The 19,230-nt window shown below is 39.7% G+C and overlaps 1 protein-coding gene across 1 annotated transcript in view; it reads right to left on the reverse strand.

Annotated features, from left to right (window-relative positions):
• Positions 1-19,230, reverse strand: part of RCOR1 (REST corepressor 1) — a 117,095-nt gene that overhangs the window by 32,623 nt on the left and 65,242 nt on the right. The window contains exon 3 of the mRNA XM_028099901.2: positions 12,038-12,121. Within this exon, the coding sequence (XP_027955702.1) occupies positions 12,038-12,121 (84 nt within the window). The remainder of the gene's footprint in view (positions 1-12,037; positions 12,122-19,230) is intronic.

Below are 19,230 nucleotides of genomic sequence, written 5' to 3' on the forward strand. Positions count from 1 at the left end.
ATCTCTCATAGATGAGGATCTACATTCTCGATGGATATCAAGAACCAAGTCACAGAAAGTTCCTAGTAACAGTCATAGAAATAAAAAAACTGGAAGCAAACATCCATTGTGAACAGAAAGGATAAATAAATTATAACAAGATGAAATTCTTTAAGTATAAAAGGATGAAGACACACTGGCATGACGAAAGGGGAAGGCAACCCTTGATTTTTAGTGGAGGGCTTCAACTACAGGCCGTAAATCCAGCTCTGAACAATGACCTAACTCTAAAACACTTAATAACAATGATAAAAATAATTTTCACACGCTAAAAACATCATTTTAATCACAATTATCAAGCTCTCTGAAAGCCATTTACTTATAAAAAGCTGAAAACCAAGGCCAGTATTCGCTTATCCTATCCTTACCCCTGCACACATTCCAGTCAAAGAACTAACAGGTTAAGAATTTTACGTTCACTTCTCCCTCCTGCCAATGACCAGGGCAGGATCCCATCAGACCATAAGCCACACTTGGACAGGGACTTGTCAGACTGTTCATTCTTATATTCCCCCAGTGCCTGACACATATGTATCACTCAAGTATTTACTGAGTCAATGAATGGTCAATTAGGCGAGCGGCAAAAAAGAAAATGTTGGAGGGTTCCTGATGACCCAAGAGGCAGAACAGGGAGCTGAGAAGCCTGTATCTGCAAATCTCCATACAGAGGAGTGTCCACATCCCCATCATTTTCTCATTCACCGGACAAGTATTTATCGTATCCACCATGTGCTGAGAGGACTGATAGCTGAGCAAACATACCAAGTTCCCCATCAGTTTTTAGTAGAGGGAGACAAAGTAAAAAAACACTACGTCAGGTGACGATAAATGAAACGAAGGCAATGAAGCAAGGTAAGTAAGAGGCAGCAGTAATCTCTACTTCACAGTGTGGTCAAGGGAAGCTGCTCTGATACCGACGCAAAGCAATGACCAGGAGGGACTGAGGGAGCCATATAGACATTTGGGAAAAGACTATTCCAAACAAAGGAACAGAAAAGGCTCTAGGGAGCATGTTTTGGGTGGACTCAGGAGGGCAGAAGTGGGGTCAGACTATGTAGGGTCTTGCGGCCAACTATCAACTGTCTTCTGTTTTTTTTTTGTTTTAAGATTTTATTTATTTGACAGAGAGAGACAGCGAGAGAGGGAACACAGGCAGGGGGAGCGGGAGCGGGAGAAGCAGGCCCCCTGTCAAGCAGGGAGACCGATGCGGGGCTCGATCCCAGGACCCTGGGATCATGAGCTGAGCTGAAGGCAGACGCTTAACGACTGAGCCACCCAGGCGCCCCAGGTCTTCTGATTTTTATACTGAACTGGAAAGGCACTGGAACATTTTAGAGATTCTTTTTTTTAAAGATTTTATTTATTTATTTATTTGGCAGAGAGAGAGAGAGCAGGAGAGCACAAGCAGTGGGAACGGCAGAGGGAGAAGGAGAAGCAGGCGCCCTGTCAAGCAGGGAGCCTGATGCAGGGTTCGATCCACAACCCTGGGATCATGACCTGAGCCGAAGGCAGTCGCTTAACCAACTGAGCCACCCAGGTGCCCGCTTTAGAGATTCTTGACATGTACTATGTATTTATATGAATGTTAAAAAATTTACTATATATCTATCGCACACAATATAATCTTGAAAATGTGTTCTGAAGTCAAATGTCCTAACACAGAAACGTTTGTGTATGTTGCAGGTCTAAGGAAGGTTCTCATTCCAAGAAAGCTACAACTTGTTTTAAAATCCCTAATTTGACTTTGCCTTTTGAAACGTCTTTCAATTCCATATGTCTAGCATATTGTATATGTTAATTTTATCATTAGCCAGTTTAAAAAAAAAATCATCCAGCTTGAGTCTCTGCCATAGCTAATGATTTCCATCTATGTCCATTTTAACATTGAGATTTGTGCTTACCACTGTACCAGTTTTTCCTCATTTCTATACAATAAAAATAAAATGCAATCAAACACTTAAATAACTGCAAAAGTACTGATTATATATAACCTATAAAGTACATGATGCATAAATGAGCAGGACCATCTGTTTCACTGATTCCCAACAGCCAAAGTTACCTTGCAAATTTCTATACCCAAGGCAAGGGCAGCTGAGTCTAGGAAATTTGCTCCTTCAGGAAACGACCCACAGTGGGCATGGCTGTCCACCGGCTTGCCCTCTGGCTCCAATTCAACTCTTACAGGTGAGTCAAACAACAAAAATCACCCTCAGATTACCCCCTTTCCTAACCTATCCTCTCTCCTGAAACTGCCTTCTAAGAGCTCTCTCAGGCCACAGTTCTGTATTACATTTGACCGCACCTGCTTTGGTAAACTTTTTTTTTTTTTTTTTCATTAAAGCAGTGAAGTGAACCCAGACTGGGAATAAGATCTGGCCTAACTATATACATTTCAAAGAAGACAAGACTATCCAGTAAAAAAACAAAACAAAACAAACAAAAAAAACTTTTGGAGATTTTTGCTACTAACATGTCCACTTTGTTTTGCTAACGTTCAGCTGCCTCTCTCCACAGTTCAGACCTTGGCTGGGTCTGTGTGTAAGGGTAGGGCCACGAGGGGAAAGGAAAGAGCAGCCTGTACTGCGCTCAGGGCAGCAGCTGCCCCCCAGAGAGAAGGCTGTCCTAAAGCCATTAGGTTGGGGCAAGCAGGTAGGCATCCAGGGTGTAGACCAGGTGGGATGAGGAGGGAGTCCCCAAGGAAGAGCAGCCTGAAATGGGGTGGGGACGATGCTCACAGATGGGAGTAGAGGGGGCATCCATGCAGGAGGGCACCTATGTACATCACAGAGGGGACTACGGAGATGACGTCCTATCACAGGTACCTTGTAGGTATCGATAAAAATGTGTGTAAGAGCTGATGGGAGTGGCGCAGGTGCACCGAGATATGACAGTATTCTGCTTATTTAAAGGTCTGTTAGAGGAGAGGGGCGGGGGTGGGGGAACTGGGGGATGGGCATTAAGGGGGGCACGTGATGTGATGAGTGCTGGGTGTTACAGAAGACTGATGAACCACTGGGTTCTACCTCTGAAACCAGTAACACACTGTATGTTAATTGAATTTATTTTTTTAAAATTTAATTTTATTATGTTATGTTAATTTAAATAAAAATACATTTTAAAGAGCAACAATGAAAATTTGGTAGGAAATGAAGCCTGAAACCAAGACCTATTTTATCATGGGTGGGTTTTAATAACCATCAACTAATAGATGTGAAATACTACTGCTTTTTTACCTGGAAAAGAAAGTAGAAATATTTTAAAAAATAATAATAATAAAGGCCTGTTAAAGGCCACCCAACACCCACCTAACCTCACTTTCCTATGACCGCCATCTCCTCTGAGCAAGTTCAGACACTCCTGATGCTACCAGGATGACTTCTTCAATTTCAATCAAACCTCTCTTTTTTTAGTTTTTATATTTGTCAGAGAGAGAGCACAAGCAGGGGGAGCAGCAGAGGGAGAGGGAGAAGCAGGCTCCTCACTGAGCAGGGAGCCCCATGTGGGACTCGATCCCAGGACCCCGGGATCATGGCCTGAGCCGAAGGCAGACACTTAACGACTGAGCCCCCCAGGCGCCCCAATCAAGCCTCTCTTTAACAAGCAATGGCCTAGTGAGGGCATCAACTTCTCTCAGCTGCAATGGATCAACACTTAACTGCCTCTACCCTAGCTCTTCACTAAACCCCAAGGCTGTCAAGAGCCTTGACATACAGTTTCACTGCTTCTCACCTCCCCAAGGAGAACCCATGTCACAGCCAGGCAGGTCTCCAAAACAAAGCCCTGCATCTCCTCCCCACATCCTCAGGCCTGTCGGAATGCAAATGCATCTTTCCCCGGTCTGCAGTGTGTGTGTGCACCTTGTCCCACCAGCCAACTCTTATATTCCTCAACATTCTAACCTGCAGTCAGCTGGCTCCAATGCTTCCCTTGTTTCTACCCAGGAAAATGAAGTGATGCCAGGTCCCAAGGGGAGCGTCAGAACATTAACAGTACACAGGAGATGCCTGACGCTAAAATTAAAACTCAACGGTCCTCATCTCCAATTAGTGAACATTTTTCAGTTTCTCTCACCATCTGCCCAACCTCCAGATTCTACCACTTTTTCAATCTTTATTCACTCCTTTGTCCCCTAAATCTCAAGCCATTGTTTCACCAAGTAATTTTCCAGAATTATTTAATGTTAACACTATTTAAATCATATTGTCCTCATCTATGCTACTTGGAATGATTTATATTTCTTCTACATGAAAGGTGTCTCTACAAGGCACATTTTCTAGGCATACCCCAAAGGTTGGATCTCTCCCTGAAGTTTTACTTAGACACAGCCCAAAGCAACTCATGTAACATCACTAATGTTTTAAGAATGTAATTATAGTTTATTAAATGAAGCAGCACATGAAGGCAGATGTGTGTAATAAATGCCATCTGGAGACCAGAGATCTAGCCCAAACTTGGCTACTAATAAGCTGTGGGATCTTAAGCATTTGACTTAACTTCTCAAGACCTCAACTTTTTGCATCCAAAAAAGAATTGGGACTAGAGGAAATACATACAAATTACTTGTTTACATGTTTATTTTTCCTTCTTTCTCCACTAGAGTATAAGCTTCATGAATCCCTCACTCCTACTACAGTACCAAGCACACAAAGCTGCTCAATTCAGTATAACCCCAATCAAGATACTTTTGGAGAGAATGTGAAACTATGAGCCTAAACTTCACCTAGAAACATAAATACATGAGCCAAAAACACCAAAAAGAATAAAAATGGTACAAATCAGGAAACAGATAAATCAATGAAACAAAATCAAGAGTCTAGATATAGACCAAAGTAGACATACAAGTTTAACATAAGTAAAGGGGAAAAGAATTAAATAATTCCAGATGAACAAGGGTGTAATGAGGACGGAGGAGGAAGGAGGGGAGGGCAGAAGACACGCAGGTATCTATGTCTGTAATATGTGGAGGGGAGGGGCATTTTCAGCATGACAGTATGCTAGAAGCCACAAATAAGGTTAATAAATTTAACTACATATAATTCTAAAACACAAATTAAAAAATAAGGTTAAGATTTAACTGCTATTTAGAGAAGAATTAAAAGGTCAAAATATGAAGATGTTCAACCTCAGTAATAATTAATGAAATTTTCTATCAGTTCAGCAAAGTTTAAAAAACAATTAATATTCTCATACAGTGAGACACCACCTCACATCCATTAAAATAGATACTATTAAAAAAAAAGAAAAAACTCAAGCAAACTGAAAATAACAATCCTGACGAGGATGTGGAGCTACCGGAGTCCGTGCACTGTTGGTGGGAGGGTAAAGTGGTAACAACCTCCATAGAAAACAGGATGGTGGTTCCTCAAGAAAATTTAAAAATAGAATTCTAATGACCAAATCCAGCAATTCCACTTCTGAGTATATACCCAAAAGAAACAAAAGCAGGTCCTCAAAGAGGTATCTGCACACCCGTATTCACAGCAGCAGCGTTCACGGTAGCCAAAATGCAGAAACAACCCAAGTGCCCATCAACAGATAAACGGAGACCAATGTGGTCTTATCCATTCATATAGTGGAGTATTATTTAGTCATAAGATGAAGGAAACTGTGACACAGGCTACAATGGGGATGAAACCTGAGGATATTATGCTGAGTGAAATAAGCCAGTCACCAAAACAGTATAATTCCACTTATATGAAGTACCCAGAGTGGTCAAATGCACTGAGTCAGAAAGTAGAATGGTGGCTGCCAGGTGCTGGGGGGAGGGAAAATGTAGACTTGGGTTCTTTAATGAGTACAGAGTTTCAGTTCTGTAAGATGAAAAGAGTTCTAGAGGGGCGCCTGGGCGGCTCAGTCGGTTAAGCGTCCAACTCTTGATTTCGGCTCAGGTCATGGTCCCAGGGTCCTGGGATCAAGCCCCACGTCAGGCTCCCTGCTCAGCGGGGCGCCTGCTTCTCCCTCTGCCTTCCGCTCCACTTACTTGTGTGCTCACTCCCCTCCCCCAACAAATAAATAAATAAAATCTTAAAAAAAAAAAGTTCTAGAGGTTGGGTGCACAACAATATGAATGTACCTAATACCATTACACTATACACTTAAAAATGGTTAAGATGGGGCGCCTAGGTGGCTCAGTCGTGAAACGTCTGCCTTCGGCTCAGGTTGTGATCCCGGGGTCCTGGGATCAAGCCCCGCATCGGGCTCCCTGCTCTGCGGGAAGCCTGCTTCTCCCTCTCCCACTCCCCCTGCTTGTGTTCCCTCTCTCGCTGTGTCTCTCTCTCTCAAATAAATAAATTCTTTAAAAAAAAAAATGGTTAAGATGGAAATATAAATCAACATTATTTCATTTGCTTGTTATAGTTTCACAATAAAATTTACTTGGAATTAAAGAAATGGTTAAGATGGTAAATTTTACACTGTATTTTACTATAATTAAAAATAATTATTAAAAAATTTTAAGAAAAAAATTAATATATCCAGTGATGGGGACATTTTGGAAAAGAGGCACACTCCTTTAACTCTTTGGATGACACATGGAAAAATCTATAAATGCCAAATGTACATATCATCTGACCCAGCAACCCCACTTTAATGATGTTCACAGTAGCACTGTTTAGAAATGCTTAACTATGAAACACCTATATTATATGACCATTAAAAAAAATAATAAGCATATAGGGACTAATGGACACCCAGAATATTAACATAACACTGGTTAACTTGAGAGAATTAGAATATTTTTATCTTGTGCATATGTATTATTTTTTTAGTTTAAAAGAAAATAAACTATACACTTATTTAGAGTGGCCAAATCCAAAATACTTATAACACCAAATACTTAAAAAGACACGGAGCCACAGGAACTCTCATTCATTGCTGATAGGAATGCAAAATGGCATAGCCACTTCAGAAGACAGTCTTGCTCTCTCTCAAATAAATAAAATTTAAAGAGGGGGGGAGGCACCTGGGTGGTTCAGTCAGTTGAGCATCTGCAGAGTTCATGATCCCAGGGTCCCTCTCCCTCTGCCCCTCCCTATCACTTGTGCTTTCTCTCTCAAATCAAATCAAATAGACAGTCTTGCAATTTCTTACAAAATTAAATGTATTCTTAACATACAATCCAGCGATCCTCCTCTTTGGTATCTACCCAAAATAGCTGAAAACTTATGTCCACACCAAAACCCACATATACATGTTTACAGCAGCTTTATTCATAAATGCCAAAACTTGGAAGCAACCAAGACGCCCTTCAGCAGGTGAATGGTTAAACACACTGCAGTCCATCCAGATAATGGAATGCTGTTCGGCACCAAAAAGAAAATGAGCCATCAAGCCATGAAAAAGACACAGAGGAAACTCAAATGTATATTATTATTAAGTCAAAAAAGCCAATCTGAAAAGGCCACATACTATACCATTCCAGCTATATGACAGTTCTGGAAGAGACAAAACTATGGAGACAGTAAAAAGATCAGTAGTTGCCAAGAGTTATGGGGTTGGGAGAGACGCATAGGCAGACCACAGAGAATTTTTAGGGCAGGGAAATTTTTCAGTATGACATTACAACAGTGAATACGTGTCATTATACATTTGTCAAAACCTCCAGAATGTACAAGAGCGAGCCCGAATGTAAACTATGAACCTTGGGTAACAATGATGCATCAATGTAGGTTCACTGATAACAAGTTTACCACTCTGATAGGAGATGTCCACAATGGGGGAGGCTGTGCATGTGTTGGGGCAGAAGGATATAGGAAATCTCTGTACTTTCTATTCAATTTGGCTGTGAACCTAAAACTGCTCTAGAAATTAAATCTATTTTTAAAAATGAAAAGAAAAAAGAAGAAATAATGTATTTTGCCCCTTGGCCTAGGAACTCTATTTCTAGGGATTTATCATTCCCTACAGCTTTTTTTTTTTTTTAAGATTTTATTTATTTATTTGACAGAGAGAGAGAAAAAGAATGCAGGCAGGGAGAGGGAGGCAGAGGGAGAGGGAGGAGCAGACCCCACTAAGCAAGGAGCCCCACACGAGACTCGATCCCAGGACCCTCGGACCATGACCTGAGCTGAACGCTTCATGACTGAGCCACCCAGGCGCCCCTCCCCACAGTTTTTAAAAAGTTTAAAAACCAAGAAACAGACTCTTAACTATAGAGAACAAACTGGTAGTTACGGGGGGGGGGGGGCGGGGAATGGGTGAAATAGGTGATGGAGATTAAGGAGTGCACTTATGATGAACACTGTGTGATTAAAATAAAAACTTAAAAAAATAATTAAGTTTAAAAAAGAAAGAAGAGCTGAAAGACTTCAAATACCAAGTTACGGAATGAATAAGTCACGGGAATGAAAGGTACAGCGTAGGAATCTAGTCAGTGGCACTGTAATAGTGTTGTTTGGTGACGGATGGGAGTATACTTGTGGGGGCACAGCGTAATGTACAGACTTCCTGAATAACTATGTTGTACACCGGAAAGTAGCATAACATTGTGTGTCAACTACACTTCAATTTTGTAAAAAAAAAAAAAAAAAAAAGACTAAATTATGGGACACCCAATACTTGTTATTTAAAAACTAGGTAATTGTAAATGTATTGAGGTAAAACAGAGTCCCAGATATAGTTAAAAACTGCTGAAAAGCTCATACTTCATGATAAAAAATTTATAGTATTAGGAGGGGCACCTGGGTGGTTCAGTCAGTTAAGCGTCTGCCTCCGGCTCAGGTCATGATCCCAGGGTCCCGGGATCGAAACCCGCATCAGGCTCCCTGCTGGGCGGGGAGTCCGCTTCTCCCTCTGCCCCTCCCCCGCAACTTTGTGTTCTCTCTCCTTCGCTCTGCTCTCTCCTTTCTCAAATAAATAAATAAATAATCTAAAAAAATATTAGGAAAAGTACATATATTATACACAGTGACTATAAGAGGGTGATAACTGTCTACATTATACATTCTGTACTGCGTGAAATTTCTACAAGAGCATTTATTTTAATAACCACAAAATAATTTTGTAAACTTGCAGTAACCCTAAGAGGAACAGCTCTAAACAGCTACTTGAGATGAAAGAAAGCAACACAAGAAAAACCAGAGATCTACAGACATCCTTACACGAGGGATACCTGCTAGCGATCTACACATGTTCCAAATCTCCTATTTCTACATGGAGTCTGGATCAATGCTGGACAACCAGTACTTACACATTCTCTGAAAATGAAGAACGGCAAGAAGAAAAGGTTTCTTTTTTTGCCCATATACCGTGGGGAAGGGAGTTAAGGGGGAAATGGTAGGTGTGCAAATGGAAAAAATTGTGTACCCTGTCCGCATTCACACTATAATCACATTGTAAGGCCTAACTACGATTAGACTACGAGTCACGAACTGTATGATTTACAAAGCTCCACAAACGGGAGGCTACTAAGCGAAACCTAACTCATGTCAGGACACTGCATTATGTTTACGTCCTCACCCCTGAGCAGTTGAGCAAGTTCCCAATAATCCACACTCCATTCCTAGAACTCTACTGAAGAAAAGACTAAGAACACAACAAAAACAAAAAACAAAAGAGGACAAAGCTCTAGGATTCAGTTTTTCACTATAGCTTCTTTTACAACAGCCAACAAGTCAGAAACAACATAAATTTTCAATAGAAGAAGGTTAATAAACCCATGGATCCACCCATATGATGTACATGGTTATTTAACAATGTGGTAAATGCTTACGTCAGTTATCAGGAAAACAATACACAGACACATATACACACCTACATCATATCTCACTTACATAAATATGCACACAAGAGGAAAAAAAGAGGACTGGGAAAAATCCCAAAACGTTTACAACAGTTATCTCTGGGTAATGGAATAATGTGTGAGCCGTTCCTTCTTTGTAAGTTCCTGTTATCTTCTGAACTCTCAACAATATAGTAATGTTACTTCCATATTGGTTTTAAAAGTCTCAAGTTTTAAAGGCTTACATTAAAACTGTTTATTTTAGGCAAGTTTATTTTAGGCAATACCATTGTTTAAAAATCAACTAACTTCTCATATTCTGCTCTTTTCTTCTAGGTCTAGGAAAAATAAGAGAATATCAAAATTAAATTTTGACTCCACAGATGTCAACAGGTAATACAATCACAAAGGGCACTGATCGACTGTGAACTGTAGGAACAGAAGATCATGGCAGAAATACAGAACATTGAGAGCTAATGAGTTCTCCCAGAGAGAAGCACTCAGAGCATGAATCAGGGTGGTATCAGCAAACCTGGATAGTGCTATTGGCTTCACCACTTATTATCTGTGTTGGTTTCACAAACCTCTGAACTGTGGAATGCCATCTGTAAAATGGGGACAAAAATTTCCTCTTGGGTAACTGTGAAGAGTGAATGCATTTTAGTGCAGGGCTTGGCATAAAGATTCAACGAACGCTCATGATTCTGGATATTCGGTTCTGGGCACCATCATTTCATATGGGCAGTCTGACCCAACTGGAACATACCAGTAGTGCAAGAGAGAGATCCAAAAACCAAACCATCTGAAAAACACCTGAAACAACCAGGCAGGTTTAACTTAGACTGAGATGGTAAAGGGGATGGGAAGACTGAACATCTGAAAGACTTGTCAGAAAGCAGACCTATTTAGCAGAGTTCAGGAAAGTAAAGCTTTAAAAATTACAGGGAGGCAGATTTTCAGCTTTCTGTTAAAAAGAGTATGTTCAAAAAAGGAATAGATTGCTTTTGTAAGTTAATGCAAGTACTCAAAGGGGAAATAAACACACAGGAAATACTTAAAAGGTCTCTCCCAGCATAGTGAAGACATCAGAAATGCCAATACACTTCCTTTTGTTATTCTGTTCTTCATTATAAACTCATTAAGCAGCAGCCTGATAGAGGCAAAATTAAGATACTCTTAAAATCAGATTAGACTGAGATTATTTTATTACTGCTAAATTCAGCATTAAGAGTAGATCAATTTCCCGTGTTCCATGGAGGGGACTGTACAAAAAAGAATCCTTCCTGATCAAAATTAAACCTATTTCTTTACCATATGAGCTCTGTGCACCTTAAATGTGCTAACATGGATACTGAATATACAAGAGGAGAATATTTACTATGTGTCCTCTCATACGAAAATATACATTGGGAAATCCTGATCAAAGTCTAAAAATCTGAGCCTTTACTCACAATTAAACAGTTTCCTGATGACATTTACCACTGGTGGCTTTCCAAGGCCTAACCTTTTTTAGAGCATTGATTCTTAACCTATTTTTGTCAAAGACCCCTTTGAAAATCCAGAAAAACAAACACATACACCAAAAAAACTTTGCATGTGATTTCTCAGTTCACAAATCTCCATAAATTCCATCCATGAACCCCCATTGAAAAATTCTCCAAAAGGGGATTTAGTTTTTCTTCAGTTATGAAGAAAATAAAAACTTTGAAAATGCCAAAGACAAAAATTAATTTTGCTGGTACCATCTGAGCAGAGGGGACATAAAAGCTGAAAAAGCAAACTCTGAATATATAAGTAACATCACTAACAGCTATAGGACCCCTAACCCCTCAAAATAAGATTCAAAGTAGCTCAGAGTACTCATCCTAATACAACTTTAAACTCATAAAACAGAATCAATTCAACAGTTCTCCTTCTAGCTAGGCTGAAGTCTTACACTATAAATAAAGCCTGTTTCCAGTAATATACATTTGCCCTTTGTAACCCTTCAATTAGAAATTTATAAATCTATCAATTCCCAGCTGATGGAACTTAACATTGCATTATAATTTTCTTCCAATCTAAGCTTTTCCTCGTAGTAACTCCAGTGTTTTGAAAAAAGTAGATTATGAAACCACTGGTCAACAATCTTTAAGTCCTTATGACAGGCCACAGTAAAGAAATGCACACTTAATTTGAAGAAAAAAAAATGTAACGTGTATAGGGACTTTTAGCTACAAAATTGACTTTAAAACTGCATTAAATAAGAAAGGGGGGAAATAAAAGTCCTTTAAAACTTACGTTTTGCTTCTGATAGATTCTGATTAGGTGACCAGACCAGCATGCCAAGATTGTCTCGTTCTTGACTGCGTCTTGCTAGTTTGGCTTGGGAGAAATAAAAAAGAACATTCTTATTATAATTTAGGAGACACAATAAGCAATGAGTAACAGCACCATTCTGGTCTTTTATTCCTCACAATATGGTGACATCACCCACCTTTTACTGAAATCTGCCCCAGTGAAACCTGCACAATTACCATCATAGGGTGAGGGTGGCCCTGGAGTCTGCCAAAAGGTACCTACTTCCAAGCCCTTTACTATTAACAGACAGGTTTATTATTCTCATTTGCTAGGTGAGGAAACGAAACAGGTCATTTAGTAGAACGAGGCGGAGTCAGGACTGAACTCAGGCAGAATGGCTACAGTACCCAGTGGTTTAAGCACTATGTACTAGGACGCTCTGCTTTCAGACATGGGACATCCAAAAGGGAAGCGTCAAAGATTCTTTCAAAATATGTATACTTCATGTGTGCTTTGAATACCTTTACCCTTCTCTGCCAGAATAACTTTTTAGGGACTTGACAACAGGAATCCAAAGATTCTTTTAACAACTTTATTAAAGAATGACCATTAAAAATAATCTTAAAGCAAACTTTTATTTTTAAAGATTTTATTTATTTATGAGAGAGAGCGCACGCACAAGCAGGGGGAACAGCAGGCGGAGGGAGAAGCAGGCTCCCCGATGGGCAGACAGCCTGACGTGAGGTTCTGAGGTTCGATCCCAGGACCCCGTGACCATGACCTGAGCTGAAGGCAGACGCTTAACCGACTGAGCCACCCGGGCGCCCCTGAAAACAAACTTCTTAAATGCATTCAAATTCTTAAAAATCTATGATACAAAATGGTAGGCCAAGGTCTACAAGTGGCATGTGTCGAGCTGACATGTATAACTGGATTCACCACAAACAGCAGTCACACACTACATCAGAGACATTTAAATGTTATCTTCAAAAGGTACAGAGGAGTCGAGACATAAGAGGCTCACTAACACGCCTTTTGCACCAGTTAGGCCCAAACTCACTCACTCCAAACTTCCAAAGGTATTCTTTCTTACCTTTGTTTTTTCTTTTTCAAGATTTTATTTATTTGAGAGAGCGAGAGCGTGTGTGCGAGAGAGAGCATACCCGCACATGCGCCTGAGCAGGTAGAAGGGCAGAGGCAGAGGCAGAGGGAGAAGCAGGCTCCCCGCGGAGCAGGGAGCCCGATGCGGGGCTTGATCCCCGGACCCTGGGACCATGACCTGAGCCGAAGGCTCATAAAGTCTGCTTTAAGAATTCCTGCTTCTATGAAGCTGCCATATCTATCAATGTGTTCTAGGTTTTACAAAGAAAGAGATTTTTGGCAAAATCTAGGGGGCAGTTACTTTAAGGAAAAACAATGGGATGGTGGAAGGGAAAGACCCAAAGTGTGGACACGATGAATCTGGCAAAGGTGGGAACGGGGTGTAAACGATGGAGAGACAGGAATAGGAAATAGTTCTGACTTTCAGAAAAATGTTACTGCTACACATAATCTAAAAATAAAATAAAATCAACAAAGATGTATGTGGGGAGGACCCCACACGATATACAACCTTGCTGTATTTCAAATTAAAACTCAAAAGTCAACGGGGCGCCTGGGTGGCTCAGTCGGTTAAATGTCTGCCTTTCTGCTCAGCTCATGGTCCCAGGGTCCTGGGATCGAGCCCCGCATCGGGCTCCCTGCTCGGCGGGAAGCCTGCTTCTCCCCTCTCCCTCTCCCCCTGCTTGTGTTCCCTCTCTCGCTGTGTCTCTCTCTGTCAAATAAATAAATAAATCTTTAAACAAAAATCAAAAGTCAAAACAGAAATAAAGGGAATACACACTGAAAAGGCAGAATTAAAAATGTCTTATTCACGGGGGCGCCTGGGTGGCTCAGTCGTTAAGCGTCTGCCTCCAGCTCAGCTCATGGTCCCAGGGTCCTGGGATCGAGCCCCGCATCAGGCTCCCTGCTCGGCGGGAAGTCTGCTTCTCCCTCTCCCACGCCCCCTGCTTGTGTTCCCTCTCTCGCTGTGTCTCTCTCTGTCAAATAAATAAATAAAATCTAAAAAAAAAAAAAAGTCTTACTCACAGACAACATGATCATCTGTGTAGAAAATCTACAAAAAGTTACTAGAACAAAGGAGTTTAACAAAGTTGCAGGGAACAAGATCAGAATTTTAAAAAAAAAGTAAAAACCAAAATAGTTAATAAAAATCAAAATTAAAGAATATCCCTTTCATATCCCTATTCCCCTTAGGGATCTGAAAAACAATCTAAAAGTCATACAGGAGCACAAAGTACCTAAACAGCCAAAATAACTTTGAAAAGGAACAAAACTGGAATATCTACCTGAATCAAAACAGTTATAAATATTCAGTAATCAAGACAGTGTTGGACTGGCATACAGGGAAATAAATTAATATAATGGAGTCCAAAAACAGAACCACACATATAGGATCAACTGATTATCCACAAAGGCGCAAAGGCAAAATTCAATGGAGAAAAAGAATCTTTTTAACAAGTGATGCTGGAACAAATAGATACTCATATTTAAATAAGTTAACATGGGTCCATATTTTACATATACAAATATATAAAAATTAACTCAAAACTGATGATAGAACTAAATGTAAAACCAGAAGTTAAAAAACTGCTAGAGGAAAACATGAGAAAACCTTTTCTGGGGCACCTGAGGAGCTCACTGGTGAAGCATCCGACTCTTGATTTCCACTCAGGTCATGATCTTAGGGTCGTGAGATCAAGCCCTGTGTAGGGCTCCTCGCTCAGCAGGGGACCTGCCTGAGATTCTCTCTCTCCTCTGCCACTCTCCCTGCTCATGCACATGTGCTAATACAAATAAATAAATTTTTTAAAAAAAAGACCTTTTTGGGGCACCTGGGTGGCTCAGTCGGTTAAGCATCTGCCTTTGGCTCGGGTCATGATCTCAGGCTTCTGGGAACAAGGCCCGTATCGGGCTCCCTGATCTTTGGGGAGCCTGCTTCTCCCTCTCCCTGCTTGTTCTGTCAAATAAAGAAAATCTTAAAAAAATAAATAAATAAATGCATAAAATTTTAAAAAGACCTTTTTGAACTTAGGTGGAAAAAGACCTTACATAAAACACCACAAGCACAATCCATAAAACAAAAAAATCCACAAACTGGACTTCATCCAAAGTAAGAACTTCTGCTCTTCAAATGACCCTTTTAAGGAAACAAAAAGCCAAGCCAAAGACTGAGAAATTACAAATCACGTATCTGATAAAGCCTTGTATCCAGAATCTATAAAGAACCCTCAAAACTCAACATTAAGAAATAATGATACTGTTAAAAAAAAAAAAATTGGGCAAAAAATTTGAATAAACACGCCTCCAACGAAGGCGTAAGAACGGCAAATAAGTACATAGAATAGAAAACTATGCAAATTAGTCAATCTAGAAAGGCAAATTAAAACCATCCAAGATTTCAAAACAAACCTATTAGGAGTATAAAATTAAGAAGACAGACAATATCAAGGTTTGGCAATAATGTGGAGGAACTAGAACTCTAGTGCACTGCTGGATGGAATGTAAAATGGTACCACCACTTTGGGGGGAAAGTCTGGCAATTTCCTAAAATTGTGACATACCACTCAATGGAGTAATTTTTCTTGGCAACTTTTCTCTAAAAAAAAAAAAAATGAACTATTTAAACATACGAATGAATCTCAAAGTAATTATGCTGAGTGAAAGAGTTACAAATAAAGGGGGGTCAGAAAGAATTCTGTAGTGCTGGACAGGACTGGATGTTAGTGCAAACTCATAGTTTTCAATGTCCACTGAGACGGTCTTGCTGCAATCCAGCAATAATGTGCACATCTAGCCTTGATTCTCAATACCATTCTCTTATAAAAGAAGCCAGGTCTCCTTGGAGAAATGGTTGATTCCAGAACTAGGACAGGAAATGGACAAGAGGACCCTAGAACATCTTGTTATGCCAGAAGGTAAGGAAGTGTTCAAAGAACGATGGGATATGTCTCCCCCTGGCCAAATCTAGAACAACATTAGCAACAACTTAAATGACAGCAATAAAATAACAATCTGTGAGTCCACATTGATATAAAACAAAAGGCTAGAAAGACTGAGTAAAAGGGGAGGCCAGAATTGTCAGGTCAAAGTTGGAAGTTGCACACAACTCTAAGTCAAGTCTTACTGTATAAAGGAACAGTAATCAAGACAGTGTGGTATTGGCAAAAAAACATACATCAATGGAACAGGAGGCAGTTCAGAAACACTCATATAAATATGGTCAAATGATTTGTGATCGGGTGCAAAACCAATTCAATGGAGAAAGGATTCAATTCCATACCCTTTTAATAAAGGGGATTTTCACAATTTGATCTCCATATGCAAAAAGAAAAGAAGAGAAAAGAAAAGGTGAACCTCGAACATACCTCAACACCTTATAAAAATTTTATTCAAAATGAATCTCATAGATAAAAGTAAAACCTAACAGTAAATTTTTTTTTTTTTTTTTAAATGAGACAATCTGGACGCCTGGGTGGCTCAGTTCATTGAGCGTCTGCCTTCAGCTCATGATCTCAGGGTCCTGAGTCAGGCTTCCTGCTCAGCAGAGAGCCTGCTTCTCGCTCTCCTTCTGCCTGCTGTTGAGCCTACTTGTGATCCCTCTCTCTGTCAAATAAATAAATAAAATCTTTAATTAAATAAATAAAAATAAATAAATAAAAAATGAGAAAATCTTCCTGAACTTGGCTTAGGAAGAGTCCTTAGATATGACACCCAAAGTGCAATCTATAAAAGTTTAAAAATGGGGCACCTGGGTGGCTCAGTTGGGTAATCATCTGCCTTCCGCTCAGGTCATGATCCTGGAGTCCTGGGGTCAAGGTCCACATCGAAGGGAGTCAGCTGTCCCTCTCCCTCTGCCCCTGCCCACTGCCCTTCCCACCTGCTTGTGATTTCTCTTTCAAAAAAAATAAATAAAATCTTTTTTAAAAAAAAATTTATGTGCGCCTGGGTGGCTCAGTCGTTAAGCATCTGCCTTCGGCTCGGGTCGTGATCCCAGGGTCCTGGGATTGAGCCCCGCATTGGGCTCCTGCTCAGCGGGAAGCTTGCTTCTCCCTCTCCCACTCCCCCGGCTTGTATTCCCTCTCTTGCTATCTCTCTCTGTCAAAAAAATCTTTAAAAAAAATTAAAAAGTTTAAAATGGTAAACTGAGCCTAATCAAAACCTTGAAACTTACACTCTGCAAAAGAAATCATTAAGAGCCCCTTGTAGACTGTGAGAAAACATATGCAAATCACGTATCTGACAAAGGACTTGTTACCAGAATGTATGTAAAGAACTTCAAAAATGCAGTAAGAAAATGACCCAATTTTTAAAAAATGGGCAAAAGATCTGAACTACTTCACCAGAGGAAAATACACAGATGGCATGTAAGCACATGAAAAAATGCCCAAGATCATTAGCCATTAGGGAAATGCAAATTAAAGCCATAATGAGAATTCAACACATACTATTAGAATGTCTAAAATAAACGAAATAGGGGCGCCTGGGTGGCTCAGTCAGTTAAGTGTCTGACTCTTGATTTTGGCTCAGGTCATGATCTCAGGGTGGTGAGATCCATCCCCATGTTGGTGTGGAGCCCACTTAAGATCCTCTCTCTCCCTCTGTCCTACCCCCAACCCCCAGCTACAGCATGCTCTCTTTCTATCTCTCTTTTCTGAAAGAGAAAAAGATCAAGAAAAAAGAAATGGACAATACCAAGCACTGGCAAGAATAAGGAGTATCTGAAACTTTCATAAAGTGCTAATATAAATGCAAAATAAAATGATCAAAATCACTCAGGAAAAGTTTTATAGTTTTTTTTAAAGATTCGACATTTAACAAATGACTGACCCAATAATCACACTTAGATATATATATCCTACAGAACTGACATGTTCACAATAAAACCTGCACACAATATTTATAGCAGCTTTATTCACAATCAGTGAAAATCGGGAGGAAAAAACCCAAATGTCCTTCAAGGAGTAAAAGGATAAACTGCAGAGCATCCATATGCTGGAAAACTACACAGCAATAAAAATAAACTACTGATACGTGGCCATATCCCCAATGCATCATACTTACAGAAGTCAGTCTCCAAAGGTTACATATTCTATGATTCCATTTATATGACATTCTGGGAAAGGTGAAACTATAATGACAGGAAAAAGATCAACGTTTCAGGGCTTAGAAGTGGGAGGAAGGCTAAGACCCATACAAGGTAATTTTTTGAAGAGACGAAACTGTTCTGTGGTGCTTGTATGGAACGATGCTTATTGTAACTCACAAATATGCACACCAAAAACTAGTCCATTTTGCTGTGAATTGAAGAATACAAATATGATGAAAAAAAGCAATGTCATTAATTTCTGGATTGATATTGATGTCTTCTGAGGGTGCTAACTCTGAAGCTGCTCTTTTTGTTTAAAGTCGATTGCCAAGTGTTACAAACCTTAAGAAATAAACCCAGACCTGATGGAAGTAGAAGGATTACAAAGAAATCGAAATTACCAATTTCCATGAAGGGGGAGAAGAAAGAATTCACTATTGAGAATGTACCTTTGCATAACTACTTTAGAAAGTTGGCAGCTTATGATAAAGTTGAAGTATGGATACCCTGCAAACCAACAATCCATTTCTAGATATAAAATATATACAATAGCAATGTTTTTCAAATTACAGGTCAGACCTGTGAAGTTAACTTACTGGACCTAATCAGCATTTTTTTTTAAATTAAGAACAGAAAGCATCAGCATATTGCTTCATTAAGTATGTATATAAGCTATTGGTGAAAATTTACACACACACACACACCCCTACTGGTTTGGTTCTCTGGAGAACCATGACTGATATGACTGTTACCAGATGCTTGTTTATGGTTCTAAATACAGGAAATATTTAAAGGTCTATCAACAGGAATTGGCTAAATCATAGTATATGCAGTCAAAGGAATTAAATACAGAATATAAAATTGATCAGATGTACAGATAACAATTTTGATTCCAAAAAGTTAATGGAAATATATAATACCATAATGTAAATATTAAAAATATAAAAATGAAGCTACATGTTATTAGGGCTACATACATTTATTTTTTTAAAGATTTTATTTATTT

This window comes from Eumetopias jubatus, unplaced genomic scaffold (genome assembly GCF_037043125.1).
Source record: "Eumetopias jubatus isolate StellerSeaLion01/CBP00866 unplaced genomic scaffold, mEumJub1_p1.0 scaffold_7, whole genome shotgun sequence".
Lineage (NCBI taxonomy): Eukaryota > Metazoa > Chordata > Mammalia > Carnivora > Otariidae > Eumetopias > Eumetopias jubatus.